This window comes from Armigeres subalbatus, chromosome 2 (genome assembly GCF_024139115.2).
Source record: "Armigeres subalbatus isolate Guangzhou_Male chromosome 2, GZ_Asu_2, whole genome shotgun sequence".
Classification (NCBI taxonomy): domain Eukaryota; kingdom Metazoa; phylum Arthropoda; class Insecta; order Diptera; family Culicidae; genus Armigeres; species Armigeres subalbatus.
In genome coordinates this window covers 211,749,092-211,767,900 of record NC_085140.1, presented here as the reverse complement: position 1 = coordinate 211,767,900, position 18,809 = coordinate 211,749,092, and the positions used below count along the sequence as shown (strand labels likewise).

At 37.9% G+C, this 18,809-nt stretch overlaps 1 protein-coding gene across 3 annotated transcripts in view; it reads left to right on the top strand.

Annotated features, from left to right (window-relative positions):
* The window catches only part of LOC134211586 (DNA-binding protein D-ETS-3), a 321,549-nt gene that overhangs the window by 128,056 nt on the left and 174,684 nt on the right, over positions 1-18,809 (top strand). Inside the window, exon 1 of one of the 3 annotated variants that reach the window (XM_062688599.1) lies at positions 13,085-14,869. The exons of the other annotated variants lie outside the window; for them this stretch is intronic. Within the exon in view, the coding sequence (XP_062544583.1) occupies positions 14,788-14,869 (82 nt within the window). The 5' untranslated portion in view covers positions 13,085-14,787. Of the gene's footprint in view, positions 1-13,084; positions 14,870-18,809 lie in introns of those variants that run through there. 3 annotated transcript variants of the gene reach the window in all.

The window sequence follows — 18,809 nt, the reverse complement described above, 5'->3', positions numbered from 1 at the left end:
AGGCAGATAATGGAACAAAAAACTTTGAAACATCTGAGTAGAAGTGCTTATATCTGTAAACTAGGGTAAGACGGTATAATATGCCCCACCTAAGGCAACTCCTTGATAACTTTATACTTTTCAACGCAATTTATGCAAACTATGTGTTATTTGGTAGCCCAGGAAGTCGCAAATGCATTGCCCGTGAGAAGTCATATAAAAATATTAAAGATAACACGTAATAAAGCTTTTTTGAAAAGTCGTGAAAAAATGAATTTCAAAAAGTGCCTGGGCAATACGCCCCACCTTAACCAATGACGTTTCATAGCCCTTCATTAGTGTTTTATCAATCCCATAATAAAAAGGTTACAAATCCTTATGCGCTTGACATTAAAAAACCAACATAGGTCCATTTAAGCAGGTGTGAATCACATTTCAATATTTTCCATACAATTTGGAAGCAACTGTTGCAGGCTCGCTGCACTTGTGTCCAGTTGGTAAGGGCATATCGTCCTGCCTACACTGGGGCGTTTTGGCCAGTAATACATGTTTCCGAAAATCGCTACATTTTTGAAGATGGAAACAATTTTATATCATATTAACCACTGAGAAAAGTTATTTTGTTGCCCAACTGAGTGTTCCAGTGAAAGTTTTGCGGACAGTATGCTAGAGTAGCTCCAGAATGTTGAGCAAACAAACATGAAAAGTTACATCAAAACTGTTACTTTTTGTATTTTGCTATTATTTTCATTGCGTAGTACAAAAATACTTCCACATTCACATAGTATGATGGGTTTGAATGAGTATGAATGAATTTGAGCATGTGTGGGTAAAAACGCATATTGATGGTGAAACTCACATTTTTGCAACAGTGTACTTTCCTCCAGATCAAGCTTGTAAATCCTCATATGAAAAGTTCTTCCATAATGCCGATGAAATTATTTCCCATTTTCCTCCTGAATTCAAAGTTCACATTTACGGCGATTTCAACCAACGTAATGCAGACTTCATTCCAGATTCTGAGAATGAAAGTATTTTGCTGCCAGTTGTCGGTGAAAATGAGACTTTACAATTTATTTTGAAAAAACTGCATGTTTAGGCTTGAATCAAATCAATCATGTGAAAAATCGACAAAATTGCTATTTAGACTTTTATTCACAAACACTCTCGATGATTTCTGTGTAAATGAGTCTCTATCGCCGTTATGGAAAAATGAAGCATTTCACACAGCAATAGAATACTCTGTATTTGTGCATCGGAACCATGATCCTTATGGCTATGATTTCGAAAATATTCTCGATTATAAAAATGCAAATTTTGACAACATTAAACAAAAATTGAACAGAGCTAATTGGCAACAAATTTTACAAAATCAAACTGACATTGAATGTGCTGTTACAGACTTTTATGCAATTTTATTAGACATTGTTCGGAATGAAGTACCATTCGTGAGGAAACGTCGCAATTATAACTCAAAAACCCAATATGGTTCAACAAACAAATCAAAATTTGAAAAACCGAAAGCAAAAGGCTCATAAACTTTATAAACAATACACAAGTCAAGAAAATTTAGAAAACTATTTGAATATTTGCGATCAACTTAGTTTAGCCATGTCTTCGGCTCTTAAGGAGTATAATGCTAAAACCGAAAATGAAATCAAATCATGTCCAAAAACTTTTCAAGTATGCCAAAACCAAGCTAAAATCCAGCAATTTTCCATCGAAAATGACTTTAGATGAAAAATTAGGAGATAATGCTGATGAAATTTGTACTCTTTTGCAACCTTTTTCAAGAGACATATACCGAATTTTCCGAAAGTGATCGTGATTATGAATATTTTTCACATTTTCCTGACTATTTAAGCAGTGTTGGTGTAAACCAAATTAATGCAACGGAGATTTTGGCAGCTCTACAGAATTTAGATGTCTCAAAAGGATCCGGACCAGATGGAATTCCACCTATGTTTTTGAAAAAGTTGGCAAGCGAATTTACGACACCTTTATTTTGGTTATTCAAGTTATCTTTAGAAACCAGTAGCTTCAAAAGAATGGAAGAAGTCTTTTCTAATACCAATTTTTAAATCAGGGAAAAATCTGATATTAGAAATTATCGTGGAGTGGCCATTATTTCATGTATTCCTAAACTTTTGAATCAATCATCAATAGAAGGATGTTCAACCAAATAAAACATATAATAACAGATGCACAACACGGGTTCTTTAAAGGACGTTCGACTACAACCAATCTTTTAGAATTTGTAAATTACTCATTGAATGCTATGGACAAAGGTAGTCATGTTGAGGCGCTTTACACAGACTTTAGCAAAGCATTTGATAGACTCGATATTCCTATGATGATTTTCAAGCTTGAGAAATTGGGAATTGAGATGAGACTCCTTAAATGGATTAAATCGTATTTAACTGACCGCCAACAAATAGTACGATTTGAAGGGAAACAGTCGCTTCCAGTCAATGTAACATCTGGAGTTCCCCAAGGCTCGCATATAGGACCTCTTCTATTCATATTGTTTGTAAACGATATATCACTCATTCTTAAGCATCTTAAAATCCTTATTTATGCGGACGATATGAAACTATTTATGGAAATCAAAAATACTGTTGACAATGACATCTACTTGAACGAAATACGCATATTTGATAACTGGTGTAACAAAAGCTTACTACAACTTAATGTCAAGAAATGTAATTTGATCACTTTCAGTAGAAAACGGAGCACACCATCGATAACTGTAACTCTAGGAAATCAACCAGTACAAAAATGTGAAAGGGTTAGAGATTTGGGTGTAATCTTAGATGCTAAGCTAACCTTTACTGACCACTACAACACTATTATCCATAGAGCAACAAATATGCTCAGTTTTATTAAAAGATTTAGTTATAACTTTCAAGATCCTTATACAATTAAAACTTTGTACGTTGCGTATGTCAGATCAATTATAGAATATTGTAGCATTGTATGGTCTCCGTATATGAAATCACATGATGATCGAATAGAATCAATTCAAAAGCAATTCCTTTTATATGCCTTACGCAAATTAGGGTGGACAACATTCCACTTCCGTCGTACGAGGCGCGATGTATGCTTATAGATATCCAATCATTAAAAAGCGTCGTGAATTTGCCATGATCTCATTTGTGAATGATATTGTTTCGCACCGCATTGATTCCACCAAACTATTGTCTTGTTTAAATTTTTACACTCCTACTCGGCAATTGAGAAATCGAAACTTGTTTGCCACCTGTCATCATCGAACAAATTATGCAAAATTTAGTCCAATGAATCAAATGATGTCTGTTTACAATCAGTATTGTGAAGCAATTGATTTAGCCATGCCTCGTATGAGCCTAAGAAAATATTTTAGGAACATTAGTTACAATAGAACATAGTTATAAGTTTTTTAATGTAGTCTACATTATGTTTGACGAAATAAATAAATACTAAATATCAGTTTACAAATACTTATAGGTACCAACTAATTTTGACCCTTAATTAGTTATAGTTTTCTAGAAATCAAAGGGGGGCGTTTTGGCCAGGTGGGGCGCATTATACCGTCTTACCCTATAGATAGTAGAATCTATAGATGAGCGAAAGCATGGCTGAGTCGATTTTTTTGCCCGTGCCCACGCGCATATGACGTCACAGCCCTTAACGTTTCCATTGAAATCGTGACGTCATGCTTGTTTGGAGACACGTTTGACAGTTCGTTTGGAGACAGAGGATTTATCTTCGCTCATCTATATATTCCACTATCTATACTGTAAACTAACATTGCCGCAAATAGGGTCCCCTTTCTCTTGGTGGCGTGTGCTAAGGATGCGACGATAAGCTGAGTTTTTTTTTTTCTAATTTAAAAGCTTAATTTATTTTTTTTTATTTTTTTTATATTAAAATGTTTGTTTATATATACCATTATCACAGGCTAAAATTATTGTAAAAAATCTAATAAAACTAAATTACTAAAATTATGTACTGTTTTATTTTGAGATCAGATGGGCTTACTTGAAAAAAGAAATTCAATTTTATTCCCTATGAGTAGCCTTCCAACCGAAATCCAATAATATAAATATATGTGTGCCGAATATTATATTCGTTTTCCATCAGGAAGAAAACTCAAGCAATATAAGCAGGCCTATTACTTGTCTCCAATGCGCAAAAAACCGTAGCTTCGATTCGTATAAAACTTATTCGCTGCAAGGATTCGGTCCTCAGTCGACATCAAGCTGCCCCACGGCTAAGACTTCACGGCCACGGCAGCGTGACCAGCGAAACCACCCAACCCTATATTGAATTAGTAACCATTTCTTGCATTTTAGATGAAATATAACTTTCCCTAGTTTTTGCCTCCCACACGCCACCCGTCGACTGCTGCCGGGTTGTTCTGTCTATCTGTCTGCCCGGGAATAATAAAAACACGCTGTTGCGCATATCCACGTCCGACAAAAATTCTCCCAACAGCCAGCGCTGACGACAACGGCGACGATGAGGGTGTGTAATGACAAATATCCTTGATGTGAAAGGAAAAAGGAAAAGGAAGGAAAAAGGAAGTGGTTGTAGGATCCGTCTCTTTTCCGCACAATTCTTCAGCTCGTGCCAAGTTCGGAAAACTCACAACCACTGCACTCTTCCTGTCGTCATCAGTTTCACGCCAAACCGCATCCTCGTGCATTCGACGGCACGGGGCTGTTTCCAGAAGTAACACAAGTAGTCCTACTGCACATTATCTGTACGCTCCCATCCTTCTTCCCACGACGCACGGCTCGCTGCTATCCGGGCACACATACAGACTCTCCACATGACCGGTGCGATTGGTGGTTGCTAGGGAAAATTTATAGCCCCGCCTTCGTTGATTCACGCGAGTACTTATACTTTTACATGGTGCAAAGCACACTGTGCCTGCGATGTGATTGCCGATCTACAACAGTGCTCCCGCCAGGATGAACTCTCGCTCTCGTGGATATCCTTTCGTTCGCTCGCTTTCTCCCTCTCTCTCGCTAATGGTGCGCACACACACAATAATGCACCATCGTTGGTTCGGTTCATCCAATAATGTGTAGACGAGTCGGTTCAATTATCCTTGCTGTAAAACATTTCCCCCGAAAACAAAATTTAATGAATCCACCTAAAGAGAATTATGAAATTTCTTTTTTGCGTTTCTCGTGTACAGGAATAAAAAAATCACATATGCCTAGATAATAGCTGTATGTGAAGGACCATTCTGTTACAATCAGAAGATGAAAAAACTGTTGGTCAACAGGGTATTGTGGTGTGATAGGTACTTCATCAAGGAATGTAATTTTCGCTGAAAAATGCAAAAAACAAGCAACAAAAGAGAATAGCGATAAGTCTTTGTCCTCGTCTGCAGAGGATAAAGACAATGTTGCGTTCCATTTTATCTGCAACAAATAATAGGAGACTTTGCTTCAGCTCAATTGATCAGGGTAAATTAGGGAAGTTCCATAAAGTACGTAAGTATCCTTCGTCACACTTTTTGTATTAAAACTCTAAAATTTTTGTATGAGTCGTCACGCTGCTCGGAACCCCCCCTCCCCCCTAAGAATGTGACGTATTTTGTGGATGCCCCCTTATTAGAAGTTCTTCTAATTATTAGAAGTTCTACTTTGAAGAGACTTCATTGGGGGTGCCCAAAATGTGTACATTTAGGATTCCAAAATATGCACTGATCAAAACGAAGAATATTTTCATTTCAGAAAGTTACAATTCTAACCGATTTATCAACACTTGATACCAATTTCAAATTTCTATTTCATAAATGAGCCTTTCATCTATGAAATGGTGTGATTTCCGCCTATATCAATCGTGGCATTTGATACATATAAAGTAGATATCGATAAGCACTTCCTCTAGGGATCCAAAATGAAACATTTACCCTAACTGTTGTGAACTTTTCAAAGTGCGATAACTTGTATATTTCAAAAGTAAAATACAAATCATTTCGACAGATGGTTATGTTTATATATATATATATATATATATATATATATATATATATATATATATATATATATATATATATATATATATATATATATATATATATATATATATATATATATATATATATATAGGTTTATATATATATAAACATTGATAACTGATACTTATTTAACCAACAAAATTATCGAAAGCCGACTATTTCTCTAAATGCAAACAAACGCTTGTTGCGAGTTGAGTTTGTCCCAATATTCACAGGAGAGGACAATGTTGTTGTCATTGGCAATGTTGCTGTTCTACATTCCTTGTATTTCATCATTTGATTAAAATAAGGAAAAGATATTAGAGAGAGACATGTTATATTCAAGGATATGTTATTTTCAGGAAAAAGCAAAGTAAAAAAGTCTATTTCGGGCCAAGGTTATATTCAGAGAAATGTCACATTCGGTTAAATGTGATTTGAAGGATATATCATTTTCGTGAAAAAGTCATTTTTGAGGAAATGTTTGTAGTGATATGTATGTGGCAATAGTGAAGAATGATTACTAAATATGGACATATAATACATATTTTGAAATAAAAAATATGTAATCGATATTGGTAAAAGAAATGCGACAAATTTTTCGAGAGTGCCCATCACTATGTGACATAAAAAGTCTAATAACTTGTCAGATGATCAAGAAAGAATGTGGCATGATGAATGATATCACTCCGAACGATTGATGAATCATCTGTACATCACTAGCGATACATGGTCACGATTTATTCTGAGTTGATCGATAACTAAACTCTACCTCACCTCCTTTTCTAATGGCTTTCATTTCCACTATGGTTCAGAACTTAAACTTAATTGTTTGGTTTCTATAGAGTATACCTCCCCCACACCCTCACAAATCTTCCTTTTAGAAAGATCATTCCACCCCACTATCGTCGTATTCTTAAGATAAAGAATGTGTGTTTCAAATTTAGTTGAAATCAGTTACGGAGTGCAAAGGTTACACTAAGTTGCTCGATTGCTAAACAATACTCTTCTCCCTTTTCCGATAACTCCTATCTCCACTAAGATCAACTCCTTGAAATACAGAATATATGTTCCAAATTTGGTGAAAATTGGTCAAGGGGTTCAGAAGTTAAGCAGAAATGTTCGTTTTCTAGAGAATACCCCTCCTCCGAGGCGGCTACACTTTATGAGAAACAGAACTTCTTCGGAACAGTCACCGGGCACGCTCAGGACTCTGCAGTAGTCAGCAAACGAAATGCTTTCCGCATCACGTCGGCCCTCACGGCCGGATCAGTTCAAGCTCCAGCTACCATCGATACCCCAGACCGGTCTGCTATTTAGGCCGAACTAAAGTCACCAGGCCACGTCTTCATGCCACCGGCATCTTCCCGAACTGTGTAAGATATAAAGGGAGTATGTTTTCCGCATGACATATGTCCCGATTTTTTTCCGATTAGCCGCAACCTAAACTAACCTTAAAGGTAAAATAAAAATAAAAATTATGAAACAAAAGAAAAATGCGCGTCGTATTCCGCATTTTGATGTTCAATCTGCAAAAAAAAACTATGTTGACGGATACTTCTCTTGGATCATACATGTTAAAATGTTCAGCGCAATCTATGTCACCCAGGAATTTTCCAACGAAAACGTTGGATGAAGTTCGTTGACGAAGATTTGAAACAGCAATGGACCTTTATTGCTTCCTTGAGAAACGCCACGCTTATTTGAGAAGAAATCCGACAAATCATTACCAATTTCATCATTCAGCTTAAGGTTGGTTAGATAGGATTCAACCCAGTCGATGATATTAGAAAAAAAAAATCTCAGCTTATCCAGTTCGCGAGGAATATCTTATGATCCACTGTCCAATATGCCGATTAAAGGTCATTATATCGAAGCATCGATTTGAGATCCTGCAATAATATTTCAAGAGGAAAATTGCATAAGGTTCGACAACACTGATCTTTTGAGCTAGAAATAATGTTGATCAAAGGAGATATAGTTTTCGCAGCATGCAAACAGTAGCTTGCATGAACTTCTTCTTCTTCTTCTTCAATGGCTCTACATTCCAACTAGAACTTGGCCTGCTTTCCAACTTGCTATTCTGCTAGCATTTCCTCAGTTATTAATTGAAAGCTTTTCTTTGCCCGCCATTGCATGAGTATGTATCTTGTGTGGTAAGTACAATGGATACATTATGCCCAGGGTGTCGAGCATGTTTCCCACCTGAAAACATCCTAGACTGGACCGAGAATCGAACTTGCCATCTCCGGATTGGCAATCCTACGCCTTTGCTCGCAAGGCAAGGCTACTGGAGCTTGCGTGATGATGATCTCAAAAACCGTTGTGCTGGCGCACAACGATGTTATTCCACGGTAGTTTTCTACAATTTGTTTGTCTCCTTTTAAAACACTTTTTAAACACCGTAACTGATATTTTCTAGTCTGATGGGAATCTACGCTATCGTTGGGATGAATTGTTGAACAAATTTCCTAAAGGAGGCACATTTTTTGATACAATTTATTAATGATAGAATTAAGATGGCCAGGGAAATTTGACTAGTGCAGAAGTTAAGTTTGGTGAACCCATCCTCTCACTTCAGGTGTCTGTTTGCAGATTTCCGTTACGATCTATAATAATGCACCGATGGACCCGAACGTGACGCCTAAGGTCACCATATGAATCCATCAAGGCTCATATATCTCATCGACACGACAAGAAATATGCTCTAAAAGTCATCCTCACTCATTCACAAAGTGATGTCCACACTGGACATCATCAAGTCCGTGATGATTAGCAGAGAGGGTAACCTTCCGCTACTTGGGTGGGTTTAGTGTGTCGCCAACCCCACTCCCTGAGTGATAATTTCAGGTTGTTTGCAGATTTGCCTTCATCCCTCTATAAACAAAAAATAAACACCTCAAACCATGCCAGTGGAGCGTCAGGGTGAGCATCCAAATAAGCCTCAATGGTGCGAGTGACTGTGTGTGAGTACAGTTCGTACTGCCTATCCCCAAGAATTAAGGAGGCAGTTCCTGGGGAAATTGTGGCGTAGCCGCAGGTGAGTTTAGTCGGTATTACCTGTCACCTGACTGGAGGAGTCACACTCCAGTACAGTCTCGTGTGGTAACTTGGCATGTGCTGGGTTGTCCGTAAATGCACTCTCCCTTGTAAAAAATGGTATTTTTGAGAAGACTCACAACCAAACTTCTAATACAACAACCAACAGCAGGACATTTAAAAAAAAATTCTAATACAAAAATAGGAAACAGTAATGTTTTCACTTAAACCAACCAACCTAAGACGGCCGTACACTCCGTGTTGTCTCTAGTAAAACCGAATGTAAAACCATATTTTAATTTGAACCATTTTTCGTTTATAAAGTAAGGTGGGGGTCCAAATAGCGCTTGGTTCGTTGCGGCCGTTCTGGATCCAATGGGGCATGCATACATAAAGAGGGCAATCAGGTGAAAACGGAATACCTTGATAGATTGCTTTGTGACCAGCTGGTCGGATGTTCCGGTGTGAACAATTTTTAAACTACTTTTATATGACTCAGAAAAATAGCCTCGTAAAACGTGCTTCCCGGTTTAGCATTCATTTGGGCCCTGTATTCTAATTTATAACACTATTTTTTTTTAAATTGTTCCCATTACACCTAATACCGTTTTTGGTTCGGTCTCTTACCCTTGAGGAACAACTCGACGGAACCCGGAAGAAAATCAGTCCTAAACTCTCGGTTGCTGGTCGTATTGCCAACGGCATCTTATGGGGTGGACGTGCGAGGCCTCTTTTTGTACTCAGACACCAAGGTAGCACAAATCTCCCGAATTGAGGTGAACGTGCCCCTGGAGCCGACGTTCTGAAGGTAGCTGGAGGTTATGGGTAGACTTTCGGACCTTACTAGTAACTGGAGATTTGATGATTTGCTTGAACACATTTTTAATTACTCCCGATTCTGTACAGGGTGCTGAAGTTTAACTTGCGGAAAGGCGACGAATGACCAGCCGAGCGATGAACTGACGGCAAGGTGATGAAATGCCGGCAAAGTAATGAAGCCCCAGGAGGGCGGAATGCCGGAGTTCCTGGAATAGAATGCCGGCGGACGATGGGGCGCCGGAAGGATGCTGAACCGATTGGGGCGATTGATGGTTGGCAGGGTGTGGTATGCCCTAGTAACATTTTGTTTTTATGCTGGTTTATAACACTCTTCTAGAGTAAATTATGGTTTTCAAGAGCGTTATAAAACTTAAAATGTTACTTGAATGGCGACTATTGATGACAGGCACTCAGGAGAACGTCGAGCCTACACTTTAGCTTGATTCGGCACCTGCAATGGCAGCAAACAATCGCCGGACGATAGGATTGCGGTTATTATTACACGCGTCGAGGCACTTGGCAGAACCACGATCAGCCTGCTCCGTAGATAATATGTTGGCCTCCAGAGATTCCGAGATTGTTTATGTTCTATCATGGTGATTTTCTAAAAGTACCATAGAGTTCATCACTTAATACGATTTTTGGTCGTCCTTTGCGGTTAGCGGATGGTGTGTTCACACAGTTAACATCGCGGAGAGACTACTGCTACAGGTCTTTGACAGTGAGCCGTTGGAATACACACCAGCCGAACCCGGAAAACTTTTCCGATATTGGTTGTTCACCAGCTACAATAAGTGCTACTGGTGATCGGGACTATCAATATAGTTAGTTCTTCCAAACTTGCATTTATAAAAAAAAAAACAATTTTCAGCCCTCTGTGAGCCTGCCTCCCGTAAACACGCGAGAACCTTACATTCCACTTTTCAGCATGTACCATCGATTGTTCTGGTACCCATCAGTCATCCGGTTCAAAACAATCGGTGAGTGTATGATAGTATCATCAATTTTATGTACGCATACCAGAGTAATAGAGTTCTGCGCCGCCCAACCAACCTCTGGTGCTGGTCATCAAAGTGTTAAAATCACTATACATGCATTTCTCCTGTATTGAAATTGTATAAATTGTAACGCTTAGCTGTTACACACCTTAAATGCTTTTTGCTCGTTGAATACTTCATTATAATAAAATATTGAATGAAAAAAGTTCAAAACGATCGTTTCTAATAAAGTGTTGTATTTTTTGTTTCGTTCTCAACATTTTTGGAAGTAAAAAAATTGCATGTAAAATAATAAAAACAAAACAATCCGGTATTAAACGGTATAACGGAAATTGGCGCAAAAAATCTCGACATAGGCTATTTTGACTTAAAACAGTTAATACCAACCAGGGATTGAACTTATCATTTCATTATCATTCAGAATTCAGCCAATAACTCATTCCAGAGGCGAAATTCCGGAAAATGTTGTATAGCGGACTTCTAGCGCTATTTGCACTCTACAACTTTGTCAAGGGTACAATGCTCTATGTCTAATATTTACAGCGTGAAACGCTAGTATCACTTAAGTATTATTATTATTTAGTATATTAAATGATACTAGCGTTTCACGTTGTAAATATTAGACATAGAGCATTGTACCCTTCTCTAGTAGCATAATTCAGATCGATTTGGTTGCAAGTCCAATGTGACTGAATTTGGTCCCATATGAGTCACAGTGATTGATATGTGACAAGTGTGCTGCTCGGGAGACAACGTTCTAGAGGGCAAATAGCGCTAGAAGTCCGCCATACAATACTTTTCGGAATTCCGCCTCTGGAAAGAGTTATTGGCTGAATACTAAATGATAATGAAATGATAAGTTCAATCCCTGATACCAACCAATACTCATTCACAAGCTTCAATTGGTCATAGCCAAGCCATGAATGCTTGAAGTCAGTAGCTTAAGCAGGGCGAACATAATGCACCTTACACACCGGTCAAGCAGTTTGACCAACATTATCTCCACTTCTCGTTTAGTCAAGCATCCACCATGTTCTACCAACAGCGGCGCGAACACTCAATTTATTCGACCAATAACATCACACACGAACGACCGAAGCACCAACTTGAACACCAACCACAAATTTTTTTTGACTTTTGATAAAAAAAAACACAATTTCGTCAAAAATCCAAAAACCAAATACAGTGTTGACCCGATTTTGTCACTCCCCGATTTTGTCTACCCCCGATTTTGTCTACCCCCGATTTTATCACGTTTTCGACCCGATTTTATCACGTCCCGATTTTGTCACGTTTTCGACCCGATTTTGTCACCCCAAAAAATTTTGTCATTCTTTTTATTTTCGTAAATAATACCAAAAACAACATTGATTTTCATGAAATAACTTTCACCGCCTGTAGTTTATTACGAACGACTTCTGAGTACCTGGGAAATATTCTGTAAGCAATTTCGACAAGAAAAAATGGGTACCGTTCACGCATTTGGCCTTTCCAAGGCATAAAATGATTCATATTTGTGGAATGAATAAAAAAAATGAAAATATTTTTTTTTCCAATTTTGTCACATACCCTGTTTTATCACCCCAAAATTCACCAGGGGGGTGATAAAATCGGGATATTACTGTATACAGAAAGGCAAACCCTTTTCCCCGCTAATCTCGTCATAATCTTACACAGGAGATTCAAAATAATTAATACCAACAGGAAAAAATATATCGTTGTCGTTTTTTAAGGATTACTGAAAGCCCTTCTTCCACTCGAAACTTGCGATCTGTTCGTAAAAAAAAAATGTTCTCAAATTGACATTTCAATTTTTTTATGGCTCAAATTCATCTGGGGTGTAATAGGTAGCAAATATATCCACTTCATGGAAATTAATAAGTAGAGCTCTTGGTAATCAACAGAAAAACATAGAATTTGTTGGTGGCAATATCACTATTGTATCGCATTCTTTACATAAGTTACGTGTAAATAAAAATGAATCTAAAAGTGAACAACAAACTTACAAAAAGCAAACAATTAAATTTCAATTGAGACAACTAACTTTTCATGTGATGGCAATACCCTTCAGCAGGAGCGGTAGCGCACATAAATTAAAACGTGAGGCGAATAGTTTCCCTGTCCTGCCAGGGGGTGGGTGTCTCGGTCCTTTTAGGGTGTCGATGTGTGTTGTTTTTGTTTTCTCGAGTACCTCCGCTGCCGTTCCGAGATTGTCGATTGTCGATTATTGCGCTGAACGCGCCCGAAGGGAAACGGCGGATAAGGATTTTTGTTTTATCACACACATGGAACGAACGCATTCAGTTGTCTCCGCGCGTTACGGCACGCCGCATTCACATCGTCGGAACGGAACCGAACGGCCCTAGCAGAGCTCGCTCAAATTTCCATCTGAAAACACACCGAAAGACAACCGGGAAGTTTCGGATAGATCGGGTTATCGACGACAGCAATATTTTCTACCATTGTTTAGAAAGATAGTTACATAACGCTTGCAAAACCACGGTTGTTTTCCCGGACGGAAAGAATCGTGTTCCCCGGATACGGTTTAATAGTTTTTCAATCACCGGATATAGCTCAAAAGTTGGAATTCACGCTCAACTGGTTTTTATGCAAATGTAGAAACGATATCGTGGCTCTTGCTTGCCACTGACCAGCGGGAGAGAAAAAAGGATTCACTGGAAAAAAAATCTACACCCGTAGAAGCCGCCTTTTGTCCGACTGAGGAAGGCTTGTAGTGGTACCGCTTCCTATTGTGCAACCAGAAACAGCTGGTGCAGTGTGCGGTGAAAAGACCCCGGATGTACGTGTAGTCGCGCTATCATTCCTGTGGCGAGCACTGAGTGTGTCTGTGTGGTCCTCCCAGTTCACCGCAGACGCCACGTACCCTGTTGGAGCACCAATACAGACATTATCGCATTACGGCACGGCACCATTGCAACAGGAACGGAACAGGTCGTCTGTTGAGGCCAAACCCCCCACCCAGGAGGCCCTCCGAGAGTGAGACAGAAAGCGAGATTTGTGTTGTGTTGTTGGCTCAGTGTGGATGAATAACAGTGCCCGGAAATAGAGGTGTCCGGTAACGTTAACCGGTTCCGATCGTCACTTTTCCCGTTCCTTTTCCTCTTCCGATACACACACTTTTCGTGACCTTTTTTGTCACCATTGCCATTGCTACCGACCGCACACAGAAGCGACACCACCGATGGCTGCGGTCTATTGTTTTCGGAACTGAGTCAACCAGAAGACACGAACGGACGGACGGTAGCCCCCTAAATAAATAATTCTTTCCAGTTTTTTGTGTGGCCACCATCCAGCCAAACCGAAGGACCCAAGGGAGCCCTCAACGGGAAGCGACGCAAGGACGTGCTTGTGTGGAGGTATTTTCATGACTGCTATCAACCGGTGCTCTAACAATATCAAGAGACCTTTGGGAGCAGCAACAGAAAGGACGAGTGAGTGAAGAAAAATTACCAACAAAATTGATTGTATTCCACGCGTTTTTGTCAACAGTTGTGTCGTGAATAAAGCAGTGTGACAGCTTCTTGGCGTTGGAACAAGGGACGTAGCAAAGGAGTGAATAATTTTGATTGTTTTTCCTCTCGGAAGAAACGCGCGCGCGGGTCAAAGCTATTGATCGATTTGACCGTGGTTGTCGCGCTCTCGGCAAGTGAAAGTGAAACACGTCGGAAGTACTTTGAAGCGAGAGAGTGGGGACAAAAAATAGAGAATATTGTACAATGTCCTGGCTTGCAGCGTGCCATACGGAACTAGTGATATAGATCAGTGCGCGACGGGGCTACAGTGTTGGCGAAGTTTGAAAGAAGCGACGGTGCGTCGGACAGATACGACGGCGGCAGCGGCGGCTTAGAAACGGCACGGTTTGACGAGAAAGCTTTCAAAATTCGTTTGAAAACTGGAAAGCCACGAGAAAACAGTCTCGACGACACAAGCCGCATTATGATCGACATAAAAAGTTCGCCCGATTACTTGAATCGGTCCACCGGTGGATCGTTCGGCAACTTTTCAATGTTACTCGCTGGTAATTATAACATAATAATGTAGCATAGTTATATACTAATAGCATATGAACTTGGTTGAAGTTGCTGTAATTGAAGGAGCGCATCTAACCCAGTGATCTCCAGCATTTTTGGCGTTTTTCTCCTTAATTTGTTCCACACACAATATAAATGAACTATTATCATACAAAGTTGGAGGGAAGCTTATAAATATAGGGGAATTGTGGGTAAAACCGACACCACTTCAAATCTCTGATTTCAAGTGATACTCGGACAGAATTTCGACACACTTTGAATAAACGTTTGATTTCTTGTATTTCTAGTCATTTTGTAACTAGCGGAGACGTGTAAGAGTAATAATAAACAGAAAATTAGCATTGATCACCATTGAGGAGATGAGTTATGTAAAATGTTGGCATCGGTGCAGTGGCGTAGCCAGAAAATTGGTCTGGGGGGGGTTTTCTGAACATTTTTTTTTTCGAAAAAAAAACTTTCTTCCAAAAATTTTGTCTTTGGGGGGGGTTTTATACCCAAAACCACCCCCGTGGCTACGCCACTGCATCGGTGTATAAGCTTTTTCGACAATAATTTGTTGATTTAAATATTTAATCCATCATTGATCCATAATTGAACATCATTTTGTGTATGTTGTGAAAAAATAGTTAACTTTTCTAATTATAAACATCCACATGTATCTTATCATTATTATGTTATCAGTTGGGGTGAATTCGACTCATCATTCACATAATATAATTCAATTTTTGGAAAACGAGGCGCCGGGAAATATAACTTAATCATAGACTGATTACATACCATATCATCATTGGGCGTGACAATAGGTCTAGGGGGTAATATTGGGGTAAATAAGTGAAATTCAAATGTAGGTCAATATTTATATAGTTAGTAAATTTGTTACTAACATTCTTATCTATATATATAAAACAAAGTTGGTGTTTGTACGACCGCGCATCAATCGGGAATGGGTAGACCGATTCGAACGGTTATATATTCGTTTTGTTCATCTTTTTACAAGGAAGAATGTTATGATATAACTGGTAAACTTCTAAAACCGCAATTCAACATTATCGATGAATCGGTTTATTATGTATTTTGCACGAATTTTTATTTTATTTTAATCATCTTATTATTAGGCAGATAAATAAAATTTCCATTTAAAATTAGAAATTTTCCATAAACAATTAGGAAATTGCCAATAAAAAAATCAGGGTATGAGCAATAAATAATTATAAAATTTCCACTAATAAAACAAAATTTCCATAAACAATTAAGAACTTTCCACAAAACAAAAATAAATTATCACTTTTAAAAGCAAAAATTGCAATTATAAAAGAAGAATTTTCCATAAAGAAATCAAAATGTTCCGCGGAAAAAAATATAAAATTTCCATAAAATAAATCAATATTAGCAATAAACAATTACCCACAAAATTTTCAACAAAATAAATATTTTTTTCCAAAAAAAAAATTTTCCACAAAATAATTAATAAAGAGCAATAAAAAAATAAGAAAATTTCCATTAAAAAATACAAGAAAGCAATATAGCTGATGAATTTTAAACGCTTTTAAAGAAGCGGTCATCTATGGAAAAAAAGCACAGTTTGATTGCTTTTTTATATTTCTTTATGGAAATTTTCTTATTTTTTTTTTTATTGTTTTTTATTGATCATTTCGTGGAAAATTTTTATTTTGTTGTGGAAAAAATATATTTATTTTGTGGAAAATTTTGTTATTTTTTATTGCTAATATTGATTTATTTATGGAAATTTTGTATTTTTTTTTCGTGGAACATTTGTTTTGTGGAAAATTTTTAATTGTTTATGGAAATTTTGTTTTATTTGTGGAAATTTTATATTTATTTATTGCTCATACCCTGATTTCTTTATTGGCAATTTTCTATTTTCTCATGGGAATTTTCTAATTGTTTAGGGGGAGTATTTAATTTAGTCTTATTATTATCTATGTATTAAACCATTTCGAATAGAATTGCTCTCACACGGACATGGCTCAACCTTATGTTGTGAGAAGACTATGAAAAAAAAACAACAATTTTTTATTCATTTTAAAATTTAATTGTTTTCGAGAGGGGAGTACATGGTATGCCAGCACAATTCTTGCTATTTTCCCATGAAAATATGACAAATGATCCATAAATCTTTGGAAAATGATCCATAAAAAACTATATTTTGATCCAAAAAACTTCAAATTTGCGCATTTTTTTATCGTGATGATGATCCATAATTTCAGTAATATGATTTATAATTTTAGTCATATGATTCATAATTCTGGCCATTTGATCCATAACTTTGTTCAAATGATCCATAGTTTTGGTGATATGATCCCAAAATTTTGATAAATAATCCATAGATTTTATAAAATGTGTGGATCAATTAATATAGTTTCATTGGCCTTCTTTCCAAGCATTATGGATCACATTATCAAAATTATGGATCATATGACCAAAATTATGGATCATATGGCTGAAATTATGGATCATCATCAGGAAAATTGCGCAAATTTGAAATTTTATGGATCAATTTATAGTTTTTATGAATCATTTTTCAAAGTTTTATGGATCATAAAAATATTCTTTATGGAATCTCTCGAACTATTTTATGGATTCATGGTAGCGTTTTATGGAACATTCAGATGTTATTTATGGATTGTTTTTCATTTTTTTATGGATCGTTTTTCCACATTGAACGGTGCTAAGTAAGGGCTGCCTCGATGCGCCTGGAGGAACTGGAAAAACGTTCCTCATATCTTCACTGTTAGCTTCAGTCCGTTCAAGAGTAGAAATTGCGCTGACGGTTGCGTCTTCAGGAATTTCAGCCACTTTGCTAGAAGGAGGTCGAACGGCTTATTCTGCGTTTAAGCTACCGTTAAATCTTCAAGTGACTGAAGAACCGACGTGTAACATTTCAAAAATTTCTGTGATGGCCAAGGTGTTACAAAGATGTAAATTTTTTATCTGGGACGAATGCACTATTGCACACAAACGAGCACTGGAGGCACTTGATCGCACAGTGACAGATCTGCGTGATAATTCAAGACCTTTTGGAGGCGCAATGATTCTGCTGGCGGGTGATTTTCGTCAAACACTCCCTGTCATTCTCCGGTCAACGGCTGCCGATGAAATCAATGCTTGCCTGAAGCTTTCGTATTTGTGGCGTTATGTAACAAAATTGCGGTTGACAACGAATATGCGAGTACCGTTACAAGATGATCCTTATGCCGAACTATTTTCGAACCAATTGTTGGCGATTGGGAATGGATCGATACCGGTTGACACTGCCACTGGATTGATATCTTTTCTACCAAACTTTTGCCAGTTCGCATCAACGAAAGAGGAGCTTATTTCAAAAGTGTTTCCTAACATCGACCAGAATATTTCAAACCACGATTGGTTGAATGTACGTGCAATTCTTGCAGCGAAAAATAATGAAGTGGATTCTTTGATGTTGTGACTAATTTGGACGAAGCAACCCACTATCCAACGGAGTTCTTAAACTCTTTGGATTTGCCTGGATTACCACCGCACAATTTGCAGCTTAAAGTTGGATTTATCATAATGGTGCTACAAAATCTGAATCAACCAAAAATGTGCAACGGAACAAGGTTGGTCGTGAATCAACTCAAGAATAATGTCATTCAAGCAACGTTGCTCAAAGGAAAATTTAAAGGTGAAAAAGTGCTAATCCCGAGAATCCCGATAATTCGAACTGATTTGCCGTTTGAGTTCAAACGTATTCAATTTCCAATTCGCTTAGCGTTCGCAATGACCATCAACAAAGCGCAAGGCCAAACATTGGAAGTATGTGGATTAAACCTTGATTCCCCATGTTTATCTCATGGGCAACAGTATGTGGCATGTCCACGCGTAGGCAGACCTTCAACGTAGTTTGTGTACGCGTGCGGACAATGAAACAAAAAATTAAGTGTATCA